Below are 17,836 nucleotides of genomic sequence, written 5' to 3'. Positions count from 1 at the left end.
GGTGAAGTCGCCGCAGCAGATTATATCAGCTGTTGCTCTTTAATGTTAATTTCAGGTGTCTTTGAGTTTAGTTTATTTTCATGCATCTGTGTGCAAAATTCAGAGCATGTCTGCTACATCCTGACAATATCTTGCAAATGGATTGGTAAGTTTTTCTAACTGTGATCTCTTCACTTCCTCAACACATTTCTAATGTCAAACACGGGTATGTGTCGGAATGTCCTGTTGCTATTTTTATTTGCTGTTGCTATCATTATGATGATTATGACAGTATGATGATGATAGGTGATGTCATCTATAGGCTGGGTGTGCCCTCTGATTAGTGTTAGGTGCATAGGTATTCACTATATGGTTGAAGGGCTAACAGTTTTCAACTGTACAATATGAATTAAGAAGCCCTTTCTCTTTTTTGGAGATTAATGTATTCACTTACTCATTTTTAATAAAGGTCTAATGATGATATTAAGAGAAGGGTGCATGTTGATCTTCCAACTGCCTCTAACACCGTTAAAGATTCTTTCAGGTTTTTGTCAAATTATGTAATGCTATCTCAGCAGACATGCAAGGTCTATCATCAGCTCCTCTTCAACAACTATACTGCTGGTCATCCTATGCTATGTGCTTTATGAGTTCTATAAAGTTAACACCTATGGTAAGCATTTAGGATATATATATATATATATAGCATATACTGTAACTGGTGGTCTGTAGTTCATGTTTTGTCCCACCATTCTTTAGCTGCTCTCTCTAATCTCTGGTCACTGCTGAGCTCCTTGGAGTTTGCTGAATTTAATCATTGTATGTGTAACATCCAGTTGGGTGTTTTCCTGTGATTAAAAGTGTATTATTCAGCATGCTGTGACCAATTCTTCATCTACTTATAATTACTTGCTCTTTTCATGTTGAATCAAATATTTCTTCCCACTGCTATTTTTATTTTGTATTTTATGTAAGTGTCCCCAATGCTGCTGCCATTGTTGAATACTTCCTTGCAAGTATGCTTTTACCCTCTGATTTTGAAAGTTTAACATTAATATCCACATATTCTCTCCTGACCGCTTCCTTTGCAAAATTGTCTGCTAGAATTCCTGAGTGTGCTGGTACCCACATGAACTTGATGTTTTTTCCCCCAACTGGCCAACTTTGAATGAGTTAATTCAGTTTATAAACTATGCCTGTATGCCTGATCCTGCTTTAATGCTTGACAGTGCTTACACCAAATCACAGACTAGCTTCCTCTAGTGGTGAGTTAAAGTTATTACACTGCTTTAATCTGAAATCCTGTGGTTCCACCAGGGTTTCACCATCTGTCTGCACAAAGTGGGCAGTAGCTCATTAAGGTCAAATGCCACACAGCATGCGATAATTGTCTCATTCAAACTCCAGTGAGGGTTCAACTGAAGACTATTACTCAATGCAAAGCAAAGCAAGGCAGGTTTATTTATATAGCACATCAAATTAACGTTACTGTGCAGTGTATGAAATTAATAATAATTTGATTTAATAAAAGGCAAACAGAAAACTCTTCAGCCTTGATTTAAAAGTTGCAGCAGACCTGCAGCTTTCTGGGAGTTTGTTCCAGACATGTGGTGCACAAAAAGTGAATGCTGCTTCTCCGTGTTTAGTTTTGACTCTAGCAATAGAAAGTAGACCTGTCCCAGACAACCTGAGAAGTCCAGATGGCTCACAAGGTAGCAGCAGAACAGAAATGTAAGTGCTTTATAAACAAACAGCAGTATTTTAAAATCAATTCTTCAAAAAATCAATCAAGAACTGGAGTGGTAGGATCCTTGGTCTTAGTGAGGACTCATTTTCTTAGTGGGACCTGTAAAAAGAGTGTTACAGTAAGCGAGTCTACTGAAAATAAATGCATGGAGAAGTTTTTCCAAATCCTGTTGATACATTGATCGTTTAGTCCTTGATATATTCTTCAGGTGATATTCGGCTGATTTTATAATATTATTGTGGCTGTTGAAAGTCAGGTCTGAATTCATGACTACACCTAAAAGATTTCTGGCTTGGTTTGTAGTTTTTAACATTACCAGTGGAAGCTGAGCACATCCTGAGTTTCAAAAATGATCACTTCGGTTTTGTCTTTGTTTAATTGAGGAATTACTATCTGTATAATTATTGTATCATAAATCTAAAAAGTTAAGTCAAGTTTAGTCAATATTCATCATGTCATCGTCATGAAGTTTTGATATGATGCAGCGGTTTTCAAAGTTTGAGGTGTCCCAGAGAACTTCATGGTAGTCACACCATGAAAAAAAAGACTGAACATCAGGTTGCAAACTTCAGCTATGCGTGGGTGAAAATGAATCGTTTTAATACCTTCAATGATAGAGGAGATAAGAGTCTGGGGTGAGCAGAGTAAGTATGACCATGATTATTTAAAGTTTTGATTTTCATGGATTGCTCCTGATGATTCTCCACTGCCATAGTATTATCTGCAAACAGCTGCTATCTGATGACAACATGGAAAATCAGCCGTCATTTTGAGACCAAGCACCAAAGTTTGATAACCAAGTCACGGCAGTTTTTTGATAGGAAGCTAAAGGAACTGCTGTCACAGAAGTAAGTAATTGAGACATTTAGCAAAGTAAATACTAAGACAATAAAAGCATCTTATCACATTGCATAAGACAGATAAACCCTGAGGTCCAATGGCACAGTGTTTAAAAAATAAAGGTAAAAATGTTTAATACGTCCAAAAAAAGGTTTAAAAAGTTTTTTAAATAAAAAATGTCTAAAAAGGATAAACATAGTCGTATTAATAATAATAATTAATAATCATAGGCTACTATTTAGAGTGTGTGTGTGTGTATGTGTGTGTGTGTGTGTGTGTGTGTGGGGGGGGGGGGAACACCACTCTTGCTGCCAGACATTCCCATGACCGAGGAGGATGTTCAGACAGATGAGGAGGTGGAACTGAACTCTAAGCCCCAGGTGGAGAATGACATGAACACTCTACTGGAGTGAATGCTTTACTACTCACAAGGGTTTCATCAATTAATTGAGCTCCCCAGTGTATTCTACAATATAAAATAAATACATAAAAAAATTAGTTATTATCTCTGATTGTGCAACTCTTCCGCTAAAGATCACCCAGTTTCACCCAGTTAGTAATAGAGTAGTAGCAATACAGGAGAACGGCCCAGCAAGAAATAAAACATTATATGTTAAACTGTCATAGAGCATCAATTAATACAGAAGAATAACTGAATATGAATATAAGGGGTGCTGTTTTGTAAGATTATCAAAATTCATAGTGACACTTAGCACTACATGCATATACATAAAGACGATCTATCACTAGTTGTTGTTGAGATGAATCAATAATGAAAATCAGCATTATTTCCAGTTGTCCTCTTTACAAAGCTCTCTATGTCCTTGAAAGTAAAGGACAGTCAAGCTGGCAAACAAAAAAAATACACATGCAGATGCTACATTACTATATTTGCTACTGCAGGCAAACGCTATTGAAGACAAATCTTCCATTAATCTACAGTATGTTGGCTACTGTGATAAAAACCTATTACTGGGTTGATCTTAAATAAGCTTAAAATTAAAATCCTGCTCTGATAAGGACTTTAATCTCCAAACACTCAAATGACACTATTTATTTTCATTGGGAAATTGGGTGAGATGGGCCAAAATTAATGTGTAGTTATGCAAATACAGCAAAGCTTCCTATGGGTAAAATACACCACAGATAACAGATCAGAAAAGCAGTGGGACCCAGGTAAACCCTTGCAGACACCCGCTACTCTGAATAGCCAGCCACGCATACTACACTGAGAAAAGCATTGTTCTGCCCCTGTGTGCCCTAAGATAATAGTTTTTATTGTAGAGACCATTCATGCAACAAGGAGGACATTCATTTACTCATGCTGTGTGTGTGTCTGTAAAGAGACGTGATCCTGGGAAAATGTACTGTAGTATTTTTTTAATTCAGTTTTTATTTCTTTACACCTTGCACTACTGAATAAATCACACCCTGGCAGAGCCACCATTGTCCTTATTCGAATAGTTTGCCAGGAATTTTCTCCTCTAATAGGAATCCACAAAAGAAAAGGAGGATCCGGACCGTAATGACCATCCAGTCTCCTTTTGCTCTAAAGTAAACTATTACAGGAGCAACAGCAGGCTCAGGAATGTTGTCTTTAATTGCCTGTCTTTGCAGTCTCACAATAAAAAGTCAACTTTTTCCCCTCCAGCAAACTAGAATAAAACGTTGTCAGTGGACACAGACTTCAGGAGCCTGACTTTGTGTGCGGAGGAGGCAAAAAGGCTGTTTTATAGCTCCAGCAAGTCTTTCCTACTGAGAAGAAAACTTCTGTTTCACATAGAATTTCCTTCCTGATGTGTTTTCATGCTAATTTGGCAAGGTATGGTAGTAAGGGTGTGTTTTGGAATGTGCTGGACTTTAAGTGACCCTTAAGGTTAGAGATAGGGAGTTGAAGTCTCTTTTCTGGTTAAGTACTATCTGCTATTTGTACTTTGTTGCTCAGTTCACATGAGGGGATAGCCAGGAGAGTTGAGCTCTTAGAGAATGAACAGTGAATGGTGCTAGGCAACAATACACTATCTCCCTACTGTCCACACTTCAAACATATGTCTCAGAATTCACTGAAATATTAACAATTCTCTAAATATTCAATAAATTAAAATACAGTAAGTTACTTAAAGACGCATTTACTTCCTGCTTTACTTCCTTCTTTAAGTAAGTTACTTCCTTCTTTATTTACGTAAAGCAGGAAGTAAATGCGTCTTTAAGTAAGTTACTTCCTGCTTTACTTCCTTTAAAAAAAAACTTATTTACTTCCTGCTTTACGTAAATAAAGAAGTAAGTAAAAAAGGAAGTAAAGTAGGAAGTTACTTACTTAAAGACGCATTTACTTCCTGCTTTACTTCCTTCTTTACTTCCTTCTTTAAGTAAGTTACTTCCTTCTTTTACGTAAAGCAGGAAGTAAATAAGTAAAAAAGGAAGTAAAGAAGGAAGTAAATAAGTAAAAAAGGAAGTAAAGCAGGAAGTAAATAAGTAAAAAAGGAAGTAAAAAAGGGAATGAGCAAAACATGTTCCTACATCAAGAACTGAGGAGTATCTATGAAATGGCTGGTGACATTCTTCAGGTCTCACACCTTGCGAACAGCGCAATTTGTGAAGAAGAACTAGAGAAGATAAACATCACCAGTTACATCTTACGCACCTCACATGATCTGACGCAGAAATTGGAGGGTCAGCAGGAAACTCTCCCTCAAAACACGGCAGAAGAAGTGGCTGTCCGGACAGAAGACGTCTCCTTCGTGGAGGGTGATCTTCAGAGAGAGGTGGAGACCTGAGCTCCCAGCCCCAGGTGGAGAATGATAGCAACACGCTACTCAATCACAAACTTTGATATGGTTGGTTCCATTTGGATGGCCTCCTACCGACAGCCCAAGGTCTGAATGTGACCTTCATCTGTAGAATGAAAAGACCACATTCCTCAACAAAGAACTGGACTTGTGGAAAGATACAACAGGTTCCATTTTTAGGACCTCATACAATGTAGCCAGCAAAGGGTGAGAGCGATCTCCATCTGGAGAATGAGACAAGAACCCTTCTCCATCAAGAACTGATGAAGATCAATGGCATGGCTAATGACATTTTGCCAGTCTCATATGATGGGATCAACCAAATCTATGAAAATTAAGAACAAAATGATAGGGCTAGTTCCATTTTACAGACACTACACCATCTGATCCAGATACTGAGGGATGATCGGGAATAAACAGACCTGCAGCAAGGCCTCTGTCCAGTTCCTTCACCTCTCTGAAGACCCTCAACCGTCCCAGGTGGAGAATGACAGCAACACACCACTCCATCAGAAAATCAAGAACATTTTTGATATGGTTGCTTCAATTTGGACAGCGTCGTACCACACAGACAGCTTAAAGTCTGAATGAGACTTTCGTCTGGAGGAGAGGAAAACACTCAGTGAAGACCTGCAATTCATCAATGACATGGCTAGTTCCATCATCAGCGCCTCAGACCATACATCCAACCAGTGGTGTGACACTGACCAATATCTAGAGAATGAGAGTAGTACACTTTTCTTATCTAGAACTTAAGAAGATCCATAATATGGCTGGTGACATTTTGCTGGCTTCAAATCATCAATCATCAAATCAAACTGAAGAACTGCAGAAGATGAATGACTTGGCGGGTTCCATTCTCCAGACCTGTCACCATCTGATGCAGAAACTGGGGGTTAAGAAAGAAACCCTCCGTCAAAAGATGGCAGGAGAGACCGCAGTCCTACAGGAAGAGGTCTCTGTGAGTGATCTTTGGAGACAAGTGGAGGAGCTCACATCTCAGTTCAACGCACAGCGCCCACTGAACCTTAAGCACAAGACTGTGAGAGAAGACCGTGAGCTGCTGCAGAGGGTCTGACACCTCTTCAGACACTCAACCCACGATCAAGTCAAGATCTCGCTTGGAAACAGGTCCACCACTTTCTGGGATTGAGAAAACCTAAAAGCTTGAAAAAGAAGCCATAGGAGGAGGCTCTTCACAACAAGGTGGAGGAGCTTAAACACACACAGCTCTCTCTGAACCTGGAGGCTGAAAGAAAGAACCACAAGTTCCTGGAAGTGTCTGAAGTGGCTGGGGAAAAGATCCCAGAAGGACAGAAGGATTTCTGCGTGGAAAAGAGCTTGTCACTTTCTGGAGCTTCGGAAACCAAAAAGATGGAAGAAAAAGCCACAGTAAGAGTCCCACTGAGACAGCTCAAGCTGAACTCTTACACACATGTACAAATATGTAAATATGAAGATATGTAAATATCTACATAGCTAAACATGTAAATATGAAATATGTGTATATTCATTCATTCATTTTCCAAACCGCTTATTCTCTCTAGAGGGATGCGGGGGGCTGGAGCCAATCACAGCTTTCATTGGGCAAGAGGCAGGGTACACCCTGGACAGGTCGCCAGTCCATCGCAGGGCTAAATTAATGTAAACATACCACATGCATGCTTAATAACTGCCAAGTAGGACATGTCCACCTAATAACCCAGCCTTATATTTTCTTTTCTGATTCACCATCTAGTTAAAAATCTGCTAATTGTCCGTCTGATCAACGAAAGAACCATAAACAACCTTCTTAATTTATTTTTTATTATTAAATTATTATTAATTATATGGATGGCTATTATACATTATTATGGATCAAATTAACATAAGGAAGAGTCTGTCCGTCAGCGAGAAACACATTTTAAATACATTCATATTCATACAACCTGATCTCACAAAAAATATGTGACAGGGGCACGACTTCTCAACACGGAATTCTGGAAACAATACCAGTGTAAAGTCAATGAGGAGCCGCTTTCGTGGTGAAGTCACTGATTCCTTTGTAAATTTGAAACATTACGTGTCCCCACCACGGAATTCCGTGTTGAGATGTCGAGCCCTTGTCACGTATTTCTGTGAGATCAGGTTGGATAGTAGGAAAAACTTTAGTTTTCCATCATGCCCTAGTAGACAACATCAGCAAAAACCAAACACAAAAAAACTAGGCAGGTCATCGCAGCTCTGGTGTCGGGAAGGATCTTGAAAAAATACAAGTTCAAAAAAAGAATTCAGGAGACCCTAGCAATTTCAAGAAAACAACAGAAACACAGTGAGATATCCATCCTCTCCAACAAATTGAAGTACAGATCCCTATGCTTTAAACTAGGCAACAAAGTTCTGTCTTTCTTTACAAGGGATGAGAACAGCCACCTCACTGCTGGAAAATCACAAACAATTACAAGAGGGAAGATAAAGAAACAGAATTTATTTGCATTAAAATATTAAAAAACTCATTTGAGTTTAAGCTTGCCAATTAATGAATTTAGCACATTAAGGGCGTATATTATGGAGACATCTAGTTTATTTATCAAAAAAGAATACTGATATCTTGGCTTTTTGGTTGACATGACATGTACCCCTAATTATAGAATGACTCGTGTACATGCTCTAAGAATGTGGTAGAAAAGGGATCCATCTATTTTGTGGGTGTTTGAAAGTCTTTAATTGGATGTTGATTAAAATAAGCAGGTGAATATTATTATGAAGGTGTGTGAGATGAAAATAGTTTGTTCCCTTTGGTAAGAAGAAACCCTTATCAATGTTTTTAGTTTGTGAATGTTTGTGTACACTGTTCATGCCATCAATGCTATTAGAAGTGAAACCTTTGAACAGTGAGCTGTTAGGAGTTAAATCTGTCTTCCCATTTTGTTCTTCTCAATTTGATGTTATTTTTATTGATAGTATTAATGTAAAATTACTCAAAACCTAGTAAAGCATGCAGCAGAGAACTTAAGGACAGCTGAGTAAACATCAGTATCAAACGTGCAAGTTTATACTGCACGCATTAACCTTGAAAATATCTAATTTAATCAGATCATATCATTATCAAAAGACCTTGAAGGATATCAGTTCTTTCCATAAATCCAATGCAATTCAAGGTCTTGACCAAACCAAACAAGAATAAGCTTGACTTTGTGTTCTGGCAAACCATATCAAACATAGTTCCCAGATATTGCAGATATGGGGACGAACTTTGTGTATATAAAGGTGTTTCGGCTCTCAGTTTGTTGTACAGAAGCAACATGGGCAAGCTACTCATCTGCGTCGGTAAGCTGAGCTCTTGCACCTGAATTTCATCTTGTGCTGAAAAGAACACTTTATTTAACATGCATAATGCAGATTCTTCTTAAATACCTAACCTACTTCCTCCTCACTTTCTCTCTACAGGACTGGCTCTCCTGCTGCATGTGCAGCTAGGTAATTATGTACTTTATCCACTCAGTTTTAGTCTGATATGTGTAGACAAATGTTAGTTGGTAACACAGATAAAGAGCAGACTAATTGTTCCATGTGTTTCAGGATCATCCTACATCCTGTCCTGTTATTTCACTAACTGGGCACAGTACCGTCCTGGAGCAGGAAAGTACCTACCCACCAACATTGACCCATGTCTCTGTGACCACCTCATCTATGCCTTTGCATCAATGGACAACAACATGATCAAGACCTATGAGTGGAACGATGAAAAACTCTACGGACAGTTCCAGGCCCTAAAGAACCAGTTAGTACATAAATGCTCATAATGATTGTGTGTCATGAGACTCCAGCACACACCAGAAAAAACACATCAATATATGTAAGCATGCAGGTGTAATTGAATCTGTTGGAGCTGGTCAAGTTAATTTTATTTACATAGTGCCAAATCACAACAGGTGTTATCCCAGGGCACTCTCATATAAAGGGGTAAGGGTGGTGGGAGAGAGCAGGTAGAGAGAGCATAGCACAATGCAAGTTCCACATAGAAAGGTCTAGTAGTAATAATAATAATGAAAAGTAAGACTAATAATAATAGAAGTAGCAGTAGGTGTTGAGCAGAAAGAGCACAGTGTGCTACAGGGGTGATAGGGTACTATGAGCTTTTCAAGATATGATGGTGCCTGATCATAAGGGGTTTTGTAGGTGAGGAATAAAGTGTGAGAGGTTAAAGTGGATGTTGTACTGCTTGTAGGAACAGCAACCTGAAGACTCTGTTGGCCATTGGAGGATGGAACTTTGGTACTCAGAAGTAAGTAATCTTCATGAGGATTAATGATCTCAGCACTTTTTAAAGACTGATGCACAGGTAGAAACACTCTGACCCTCTTTTCAGGTTCACAGCCATGGTGTCTAGTGCTGCCAATCGTCAGACCTTCATCAACAGTGTGATCCAGTTTCTGCGTCAGTACCAGTTTGACGGTCTGGATATCGACTGGGAGTTCCCTTGCACTCGTGGCTCCCCACCTCAGGATAAGCAGCTCTTCACTGTCCTGGTTCAGGTCAGACATGCATTCAAATAAAGTTCAGTTAAAAAAATGCAATCATACTGCAACTTTAAATGTCTCTCTTTCTCCTCACCCATCTGTAGGAACTGATGAGTGCCTTTGAGGCAGAGGCTAAGAAGACCAACCGTCCCCGCCTGATGCTGACTGCTGCTGTCTCTGCTGGAAAGGGAGTCATTGACACTGGATACCAGATTTCCCAGATTGGAGCGTAAGTTTCTGAGCAGACACATGAGACATACCCTTATGTGTATTGTACAGAACACTTTCTAAACACTGACCCTCATGTGTGTTCACCAGGGTCTTGGACTACATCCACGTCATGAGCTATGACTTACACGGTTCCGGGGAGCCCACTGTTGGAGAGAACAGCCCTCTGTACAAGGGACCCGCTGACCAGGGACAAATGATCTACTACAATGTGGTGAGTGAAGGGATCATTATTCTCGCTGCAAATTATTAAACATTAAAGTAGAGACGCTCACACTGGTCTGTATTCTGTCATGTGTAGGACTATGCTATGAACTACTGGAAGAGCAATGGTGCCCCAGCTGAGAAATTGCTGGTTGGTTTCGCCACCTATGGCCACAACTTCCGCCTGGCTTCCTCTAACACTGCTGTGGGAGCTCCCGCCAGTGGTCCTGGACCTGCTGGACCCTTCACTCATCAGAGTGGCTTCTGGGCCTACTATGAGGTTTTTGATTCTTCTTTTGACTTTATGTGTGCATGTACACATTAGACAGAACAACATATTCCCACATATTGTGTATTGTGTCCCTAAATCTTAAACCTCAACCTGCTGTCAGATCTGCACTTTCCTGAAGCAAGGCGCCACCCAGGCTTGGGACAGCCCCCAGGATGTGCCATATGCCTACAACAATGGTGTCTGGATTGGATATGACAATGTGAAGAGCTTCCAGAATAAGGTAAAAAGTTATTTCATTATCTACACCAACTTTTATATGTTAGGCATCACTTGGTTTAACCTCTTATGCGCTCTACAGGTTCAGTGGTTGAAGCAGGGTGGTTTTGGAGGAGCCATGGTGTGGACTTTGGACCTGGATGACTTCAGTGGAACTTTCTGTGGCCAGGGAAAATATCCTCTGATCAACACCCTCAAGAGTGGACTGGGAACTGGAGCTTGTAATACACGCATAACCACACATACTCTGGTAATCCACTAAATGGTACTGTTTCCATCTTTTGACTTCTTTCATTTCTCTACACAGCTTGTAGTGGCTCGTACTGACCCCCTGCCTCCAGTCGCACCCACCCAGCAGCTTCAGCCCAAGCCTGGCGGTGGTAGCGGCAATGGTGGTAGCAGTGCAGGATCTGGCTTCTGTGCTGGCAAGGCTAATGGACCCTACCCAGACCCAACCAACAAGAACCACTTCTATGAGTGCCAGCAGGGACACACCTACACCCAGAGCTGTGCCGCTGGCCTTGTGTTCGATAACAGCTGCAAGTGCTGCAACTGGGCTTAAACAATCCACGGTAGTACTTAATACTTAAATTATTCTTAAATTAGAAGCTGGGTCAGTTATCATGAAACACAAGACCATTTCACTGAGGCCCATTCAATAACAGCGCTGTATTACCTGTCACTGATCTACACTGAATAAATATTTAAACCAGTTTTCAATGCCTCTGATTTTTATGAACATTTTAATGCCCATATACTTAAACTCATTCATGCAGGACATATGCATATTTAGCACTGTTATAATTCTGTCCGTGAATGAGCATCCACTTATCGTATCCTAAGTGTTCTTGGGGAAGATACCGAACTCAAAAATGCTTCTGATGGCTGTATCAGCAGTGTATGAATGTTAGCTCCGTCTGATGAGCAGGTGGGCACCCTGTGTAGCAACCTCTGCCATAAGATATGCTGTCAATTCAGCGTGTGAATGGGTGAATGTTGCTTGTACTGTAAAAGTGCTTTGGAAGATTAGAAAGGTGCTATATCAGTGCAGCCCATTTACCATTTTAATTTTACTATTTTAGTTGTACCTAACCAAAAAAGGAAGACCACCTAATTTAGAAAATATATAATTTGGAATGAAGTTCCAAATGAATTCTGGGTCACAGAGATTTATTTATTTACTTAGTTCTTTTTTATCCAGTTGATTTTAATTGTGTAGTTCAGGGTATGTTTTCCATAATCAGAGCCAGTGGAAGCATTTAGAAGTTGAGGCCCCCATATTGGAGCCTTGGGGAACTCCAACAGTCATTTTTCTCCACTCAAATGTGTAACTACCTATAGACACAAAGTCCCTGCCCTTTAAGTATGATTCAAACCAAATTAGTAGTGTGCCAGAGAGTCTCACCCAGTTTCCCAGTTGATCTAGTAAGATGTTTGGCTTGACCTTGTTGAATGCAGCACTGAGATCCAGTAATACCAAGACTGAAATTCTGCCACTGTCCGTGGCCGAGTTGGTGTCATTGAAAGTGTCTGAAAAGTCTCAGTGCTGTGGTGTGGCCGAAATCCTGTCTGGAAGACATCCAAACAGTTGTTTAGTGCCAAGATTTTGTCCGGAAAACAGCTTTACAGCGATTTTACTTAAAAATAGAAGGTTTGATAGGAGCCTAAATTTATTCATTAGAAAAATGTGTATATTGTTCTTTTTTTTTAAGTGGGCTGATGACGGCAGTTTGCAGGGCCTGTGGGAAGAAACCTGAGAGAAGAAGCGTGTTAACAATTTGTATAATATCTGAGGCCATGGATTACAAACTGTTTTGAAAAAGTCTGTTTACAGAATATGAAGGCAGCAGCAAGAGGATTTCTTTTTGTTTTTGTGGTCAATTAGATAATATTGTGTCAGACTACTTGAACTGATTTTAAGACAACACATATCTTGTAGTTGATAGGGAGGCACTGATTACTTGTCTAATTTGCTGAATTTTGTCAGTGTAGAAGGGGGCAAATTCTAACTTGTATCCTTTTAGATACAAGTTAGATAAGAAGAACCACCTTGCATTTCTCATTGCCAAATTATAAATGTGAAGTCACTTTACAGACGTCATAGTGAACCTGGAGATTTGTTTTTCGCCACCTGCATTTGCTTTTTGACTCCTCAGAGTCTGCTTATTCTTACATTCGTTTTTTTGTGTCTGTGTCTTTGTTGCCATCACATCTCTTGTTATTCATCATCACCATCCCCAAGCAGCACAAGTAGCGGTAATGAAATGTAATATACAGAAATGTAGGTTAGGAAACTGCAGTAGTGTCACATGGCCTGCAGATGGCAACCTTGAATAGGGAAATGCTACTAGTCCTCTCTTGAATGCATAGCTTAGTTGAACTCCTGCACAGTGAGGAAGACAAATGAAGAAAATGAAGAGAATCAGAGGAGAAATGAATTAAAACACCAACAAATAAAATCTGTCAAAATATCTGCTTAATATTCTTTTTTGATAGCCCCAAAACTCTTGCTCTTCTTTCTCACAACTGGTGACACTCAGTCACAAGAGAGAAAACAAGTGATACACCAAAGTTCGTATTTTGAATACCCATATGAAAAAAAGTGGAAACGTGGCCATGTGAGTATGCCTTGTGTCCTGTGGCTTCATAACAGCCCAGTTAAAGAGGCCTAGCAGTGGTTTAGAGCAGTCAAATGATTAAAGAATTAAGGCCTCTTCTAACTGAAGTGTGGTTAGATAATTCAACTGTGAAACTCTGGTATCTATGGTGAGAGACAACAGCAGCTGTTCATGGTGACGGTCGAACATTTTTGGTTTGTTTATCACTGAATGTCATTCTTTTTTAACGAGACATGGCAGGTTGAGTAGAGTATCCATGCCTAACCTTTCTCTGGTGTTGTATTAATGTTGGCATGTATAATTGATACACATTGGTTTACTCTCTTGTGACTATTGAAGGCAGATGGGGGGAGGTCACATTGTCATCTGGCATTTCCACGCTGCACACAAGTGACCAAGGATGCTCCTTTGAGATTTGGCCTTCATCTCTGTCCTTGGGCAAAATTAGTTCTGTCAGTTGTTAGTGCTGCATCTAGATTTCAGAGATGGCATATTCAGTCTAATACTGAAATGTTAGAAGGTAATTGGAACAATTATTAGACAATAAACTGATTGACGGCAACAGAGGTTACTGCTGAAATGAATATGGGCTTCATGACTCAGCTGTTGTGTTGTACTACGCAATCAGCACTGAAGAAGCTTCCAAAATACATGATGTGTAAACACTGCTTAGTTTGTCAGCAAGAATATTCCATTAATGTAGTGTAATAAGTTCACTTTTATTAAAGTTTATTAAACTACTAATCAGTTGGGAATTGTGTCCTGTGTGTTGCTGAAAGTGGATCAACATTCGATTTTGGCACAAAGTTATTACAAGTAATCCCGAGGGGAACATGAATGTAGCTGTTGAGGCAATTCACTTGAACTTGACAAAATTTCATAGCAATCAGTCCTACAGGTTTTGAAATAGTGTGGCAACCCATAGATTGACAGTCCAATGTTAACATACCTAGATCCAGCCACTAACAAACTAAAAGTGACACCATTTTCAAGGGAGTGTAATTCAAGATGGAAATAAAAATAGACTGATAAATATCAAAAAATACTACTAGGATCAGCGTGATTGTACAAGAAATTAGCAACATTTTTTGCAAAAGCTAACTTAAATTCTAATTACTCAACATGTAAAACTTGTTTGTAATGAAATTGGTGAAGCATTGATTATGACATGAATTCCATACCTCAGTATAAATATTTGTGTTGTCATTTTTAATATTTTGAAGATGTTTAAGGTTAACTTGGGGTCTCTCCCTTAATTAGATACATCATATATTAAACATATTAGAACTATATGTTTGTTTTTCATTTACTTAGAATGGGATTCTTTCCTAGAGTGCATAATATGACTTGACATTGTAGTTCTCATTTTGTTGGCTGAAAACAGAGTGAAACCGCCTCCCTTGCTCCAGATGAGTCAGGTTGTTGGGGTTCTTTAATAGGCGCTGTTGTCAGGGTTCTTTTGGGTTTAATGAGAACACACTCACACATGCATCAGCACAAACAAGGTGAACTTTGAGGCTGGACTACGATTGGTCGGGGGGTTAATGAACCGAAGACATGATGGAGCACATTCTCTGGGGAGATTATCAGCAACAGTCCAGCACTCCCTCCCTCTGTGCTGATTGACTTTGCTTCAAATTAATAAACCCTAACCATTCATAGTGCTACAGTATTAATAACACACAACACACAACAACAAATGGCTGCAATGCTTCACCAAGGTTGTGAGGAAAACTGCAGCATGGCCTGCTGGTTTTCATTTACCTTAAATTATTATACTGAAGTACAATAACATCAAATGCAATTTTAATGGTGACGGATGGAATGTGGATTGTTGTTTTTGTGGTATTGTTGCATTTATTTATTTATTGAGTCAATGCATTGAATGTGCTTTTTATGCTTGCGCTGAGCAGAAGCAGCTCTCCAAATCTTGTTGTATAGTGATGTACAATGACAATAAAGGCTTTCTATTCTATGCTATTCTCTTGTCTGGTCTGACAGTGGAGAACAAAGGCTATTTTAAAGGTTTCCCTCATCTGCTTTCGTCAGCGTAAGTGGGCATGATTATGATGAGTTGACCAAAGAGGTTTCAAAGGGGCTTTGTCTGACTGCCCCAGTTTTGTCAAAGGTTCATCAAAGGCTGTCAATCAAACAAGGAAACAGTAATGCTCAGATTGGTCACAGAGAAATTTTAGGGATTGTACTTTAAAATCAAGGTGTAAAACAAGTAGATAGATTTCAAGCACATGAGCAGACACATTTTCAAACTTTCTCTTGGGTGAAAACACGATTCACGAGGATGACTCCAGCCCGCATTCGCGCACCCTGCAGCAGTCATCCCACGAGACTCCCTGACTGCCTTCCTCTGCTGCCAGGCAACTACAACGACAGTGAGATTCACTCACATGACAAGATTTGGCAAAGCAATTAAGTGAGGAGTCAAGGGGGTTCAATGGCCTCCTGAGGTAAACAACATATTTAGCTCTTTGGTGTGAGATGGAAGAATGAGCTGAAATTTGATAGAAATGTACAACAACAATTTAGTCAAGACTGTACACAACTGAACAAGATCTGTATTTGTTCAACTTTTGCGCTTCCTGTTACCACAACTGTACTAGTAGCAAAAATGCAAAAAAAAAAAAAAAAGTTTCTCTTGTAGCCCTTAAGAAAAATTTCAGACTTACAATGATGTTCTGTTGTTTTCGGGTACAGACAACTTTTCCATAGGAAAGAATGGATATTTGAAGGTTGTTCAGACTGAATGGTTGATTTGACCACTGTATTCTTTATGTCATTTGTCTTTATTCACCCCAAACAACCAATATACTGACTGTACAGATGTAAACTGTATCTAGTTAGCAACTTGTATGCTGGAGTGATAATTAACTGAACACACAAGAAACTCTATGTAGCAGCCGATAACGTAATAATGACCGATAACATAATAAAGGGCAGTAACGTAATACATTTGCCCGTTTTTTAATGTAAGAAGCCAATAACGTAAAAACTTGCCAATAACGTAATAACTTTTTGCCAATACATTCCATTTTCCATTATTTTCCTCCACATCCTTCTCCTATTATCTCAATTAGCCTTGCCCCATACAAACACGAATAGCAGCTAAAAAGCATCAGTATAAGCATAACCTTTTTGCTGAAGCTAAAATGATGTTGCGTATTTGCCCCAATTTGCACTGTCTTGGTAACCAGTGTTTTTTAAGACATTTCACAGAAATGGTGGAGCAATATGGTACAAATTATAAGAAACGTACAGTATAACTACTCTGTGTTTGGATTCATATAGGCTGTTTATTTGTAAACATTCTAAATAAATTTGATTCTTAACAATTCTTTAAAAGATATAATATATCAATAAAATATAAATAAAATATATTCAACTAAACTGACTTCTATTTTTAACAGTTAAATACCTGCAACTTTCTAAAAATGAAGGGACCTGTAAAATACATGGTTATCAGAACTGGCATGCTGGATAAACTTACTTTAATTTCTATCTTTATCACTTACTGAAATTTAAGATCCTGCACATCCACAAAAGGTTTTCACTATTCTGGCTAACTACGTATCTGGTCAAGTTGAGCATAGGGATGATAAAGGTGTCCTGCCTTAACACTTGCCAACCTTACTTATTTTACCATTTATTCGGATAAACTGCCCCTTACTCATTTTGCCCATTTTTCCGGTAACACCCCACTGTGACTGATTTCACTCATTTTTCAACCAATCCGTCGTACTTGCTCATTGTATAAACAGTTTGGACAATCTGCAACCCTTACCCATTTTTCAGTTAATCTGCCCCCCTTAGTCAACATTTTTTTCACCCCTGTGGTCACTAATTGTACTTCTTTTTCAATCAACCCATCCTCCTTGCTAATTTTACCAATTTTTTGAGACCACCACACAGTGCTGAGAGAAGATCAGTCCAAATAATTAGAATCAACTGTCCGGGTGTACCATGGCTGTGCAGAACCTTTGGTCCATGTGGAAACAGAAGTTATTTCCCAAAGACAGTGAGAGAATACCCTGATTAAATTAAACTCGTCTCTAACACTATTAGATTCTAGTTAAAATAATGAACACTATAGCATTATTTCAAAAATATTTTTTCTTTCAACATGTGGTTTTTTTTTTGCTACATTTATAGCTAAAGGAATTAAATTAAATTATTCCCTCAGATAGTAGATGACACATAGATTATTTTGCACTGTCTAACCCTCATCCTTATAATGTTACATCACTTTCCATGATTCCTTTTCATTTCACTCCCAATAGAGAAACATGCATTACACAAGTCTTACAATGTTTTACACAGTAAAAGGGAATAACAGCAGTGCATAACCTCCAGCAATCAATGTGCAGTGCTCACAAATCAAGTCAGCCAGGCTTGTTCCCTGTAAAGAT

At 39.1% G+C, this 17,836-nt stretch overlaps 1 protein-coding gene across 1 annotated transcript; it reads left to right on the top strand.

Moving 5' to 3' along the window:
- The first annotated feature begins 8,639 nt into the window (after nucleotides 1-8,639).
- LOC134005647 (acidic mammalian chitinase-like) lies at nucleotides 8,640-11,359 on the top strand. Its single transcript, XM_062444593.1, is given in 12 exon segments — nucleotides 8,640-8,664; nucleotides 8,785-8,814; nucleotides 8,917-9,118; nucleotides 9,566-9,622; nucleotides 9,707-9,872; nucleotides 9,962-10,086; nucleotides 10,176-10,299; nucleotides 10,387-10,569; nucleotides 10,682-10,801; nucleotides 10,880-11,018; nucleotides 11,105-11,112; nucleotides 11,114-11,359. Coding segments are annotated over 12 exon segments (1,425 nt in total).
- Nucleotides 11,360-17,836: the final 6,477 nt, after the last annotated feature.

Source organism: Scomber scombrus, chromosome 3 (assembly GCF_963691925.1).
Source record: "Scomber scombrus chromosome 3, fScoSco1.1, whole genome shotgun sequence".
Classification (NCBI taxonomy): Eukaryota; Metazoa; Chordata; class Actinopteri; order Scombriformes; family Scombridae; genus Scomber; species Scomber scombrus.
Note: the sequence above shows the minus strand (reverse complement) of the source record. Positions and strands in the feature narration are given on the sequence as shown.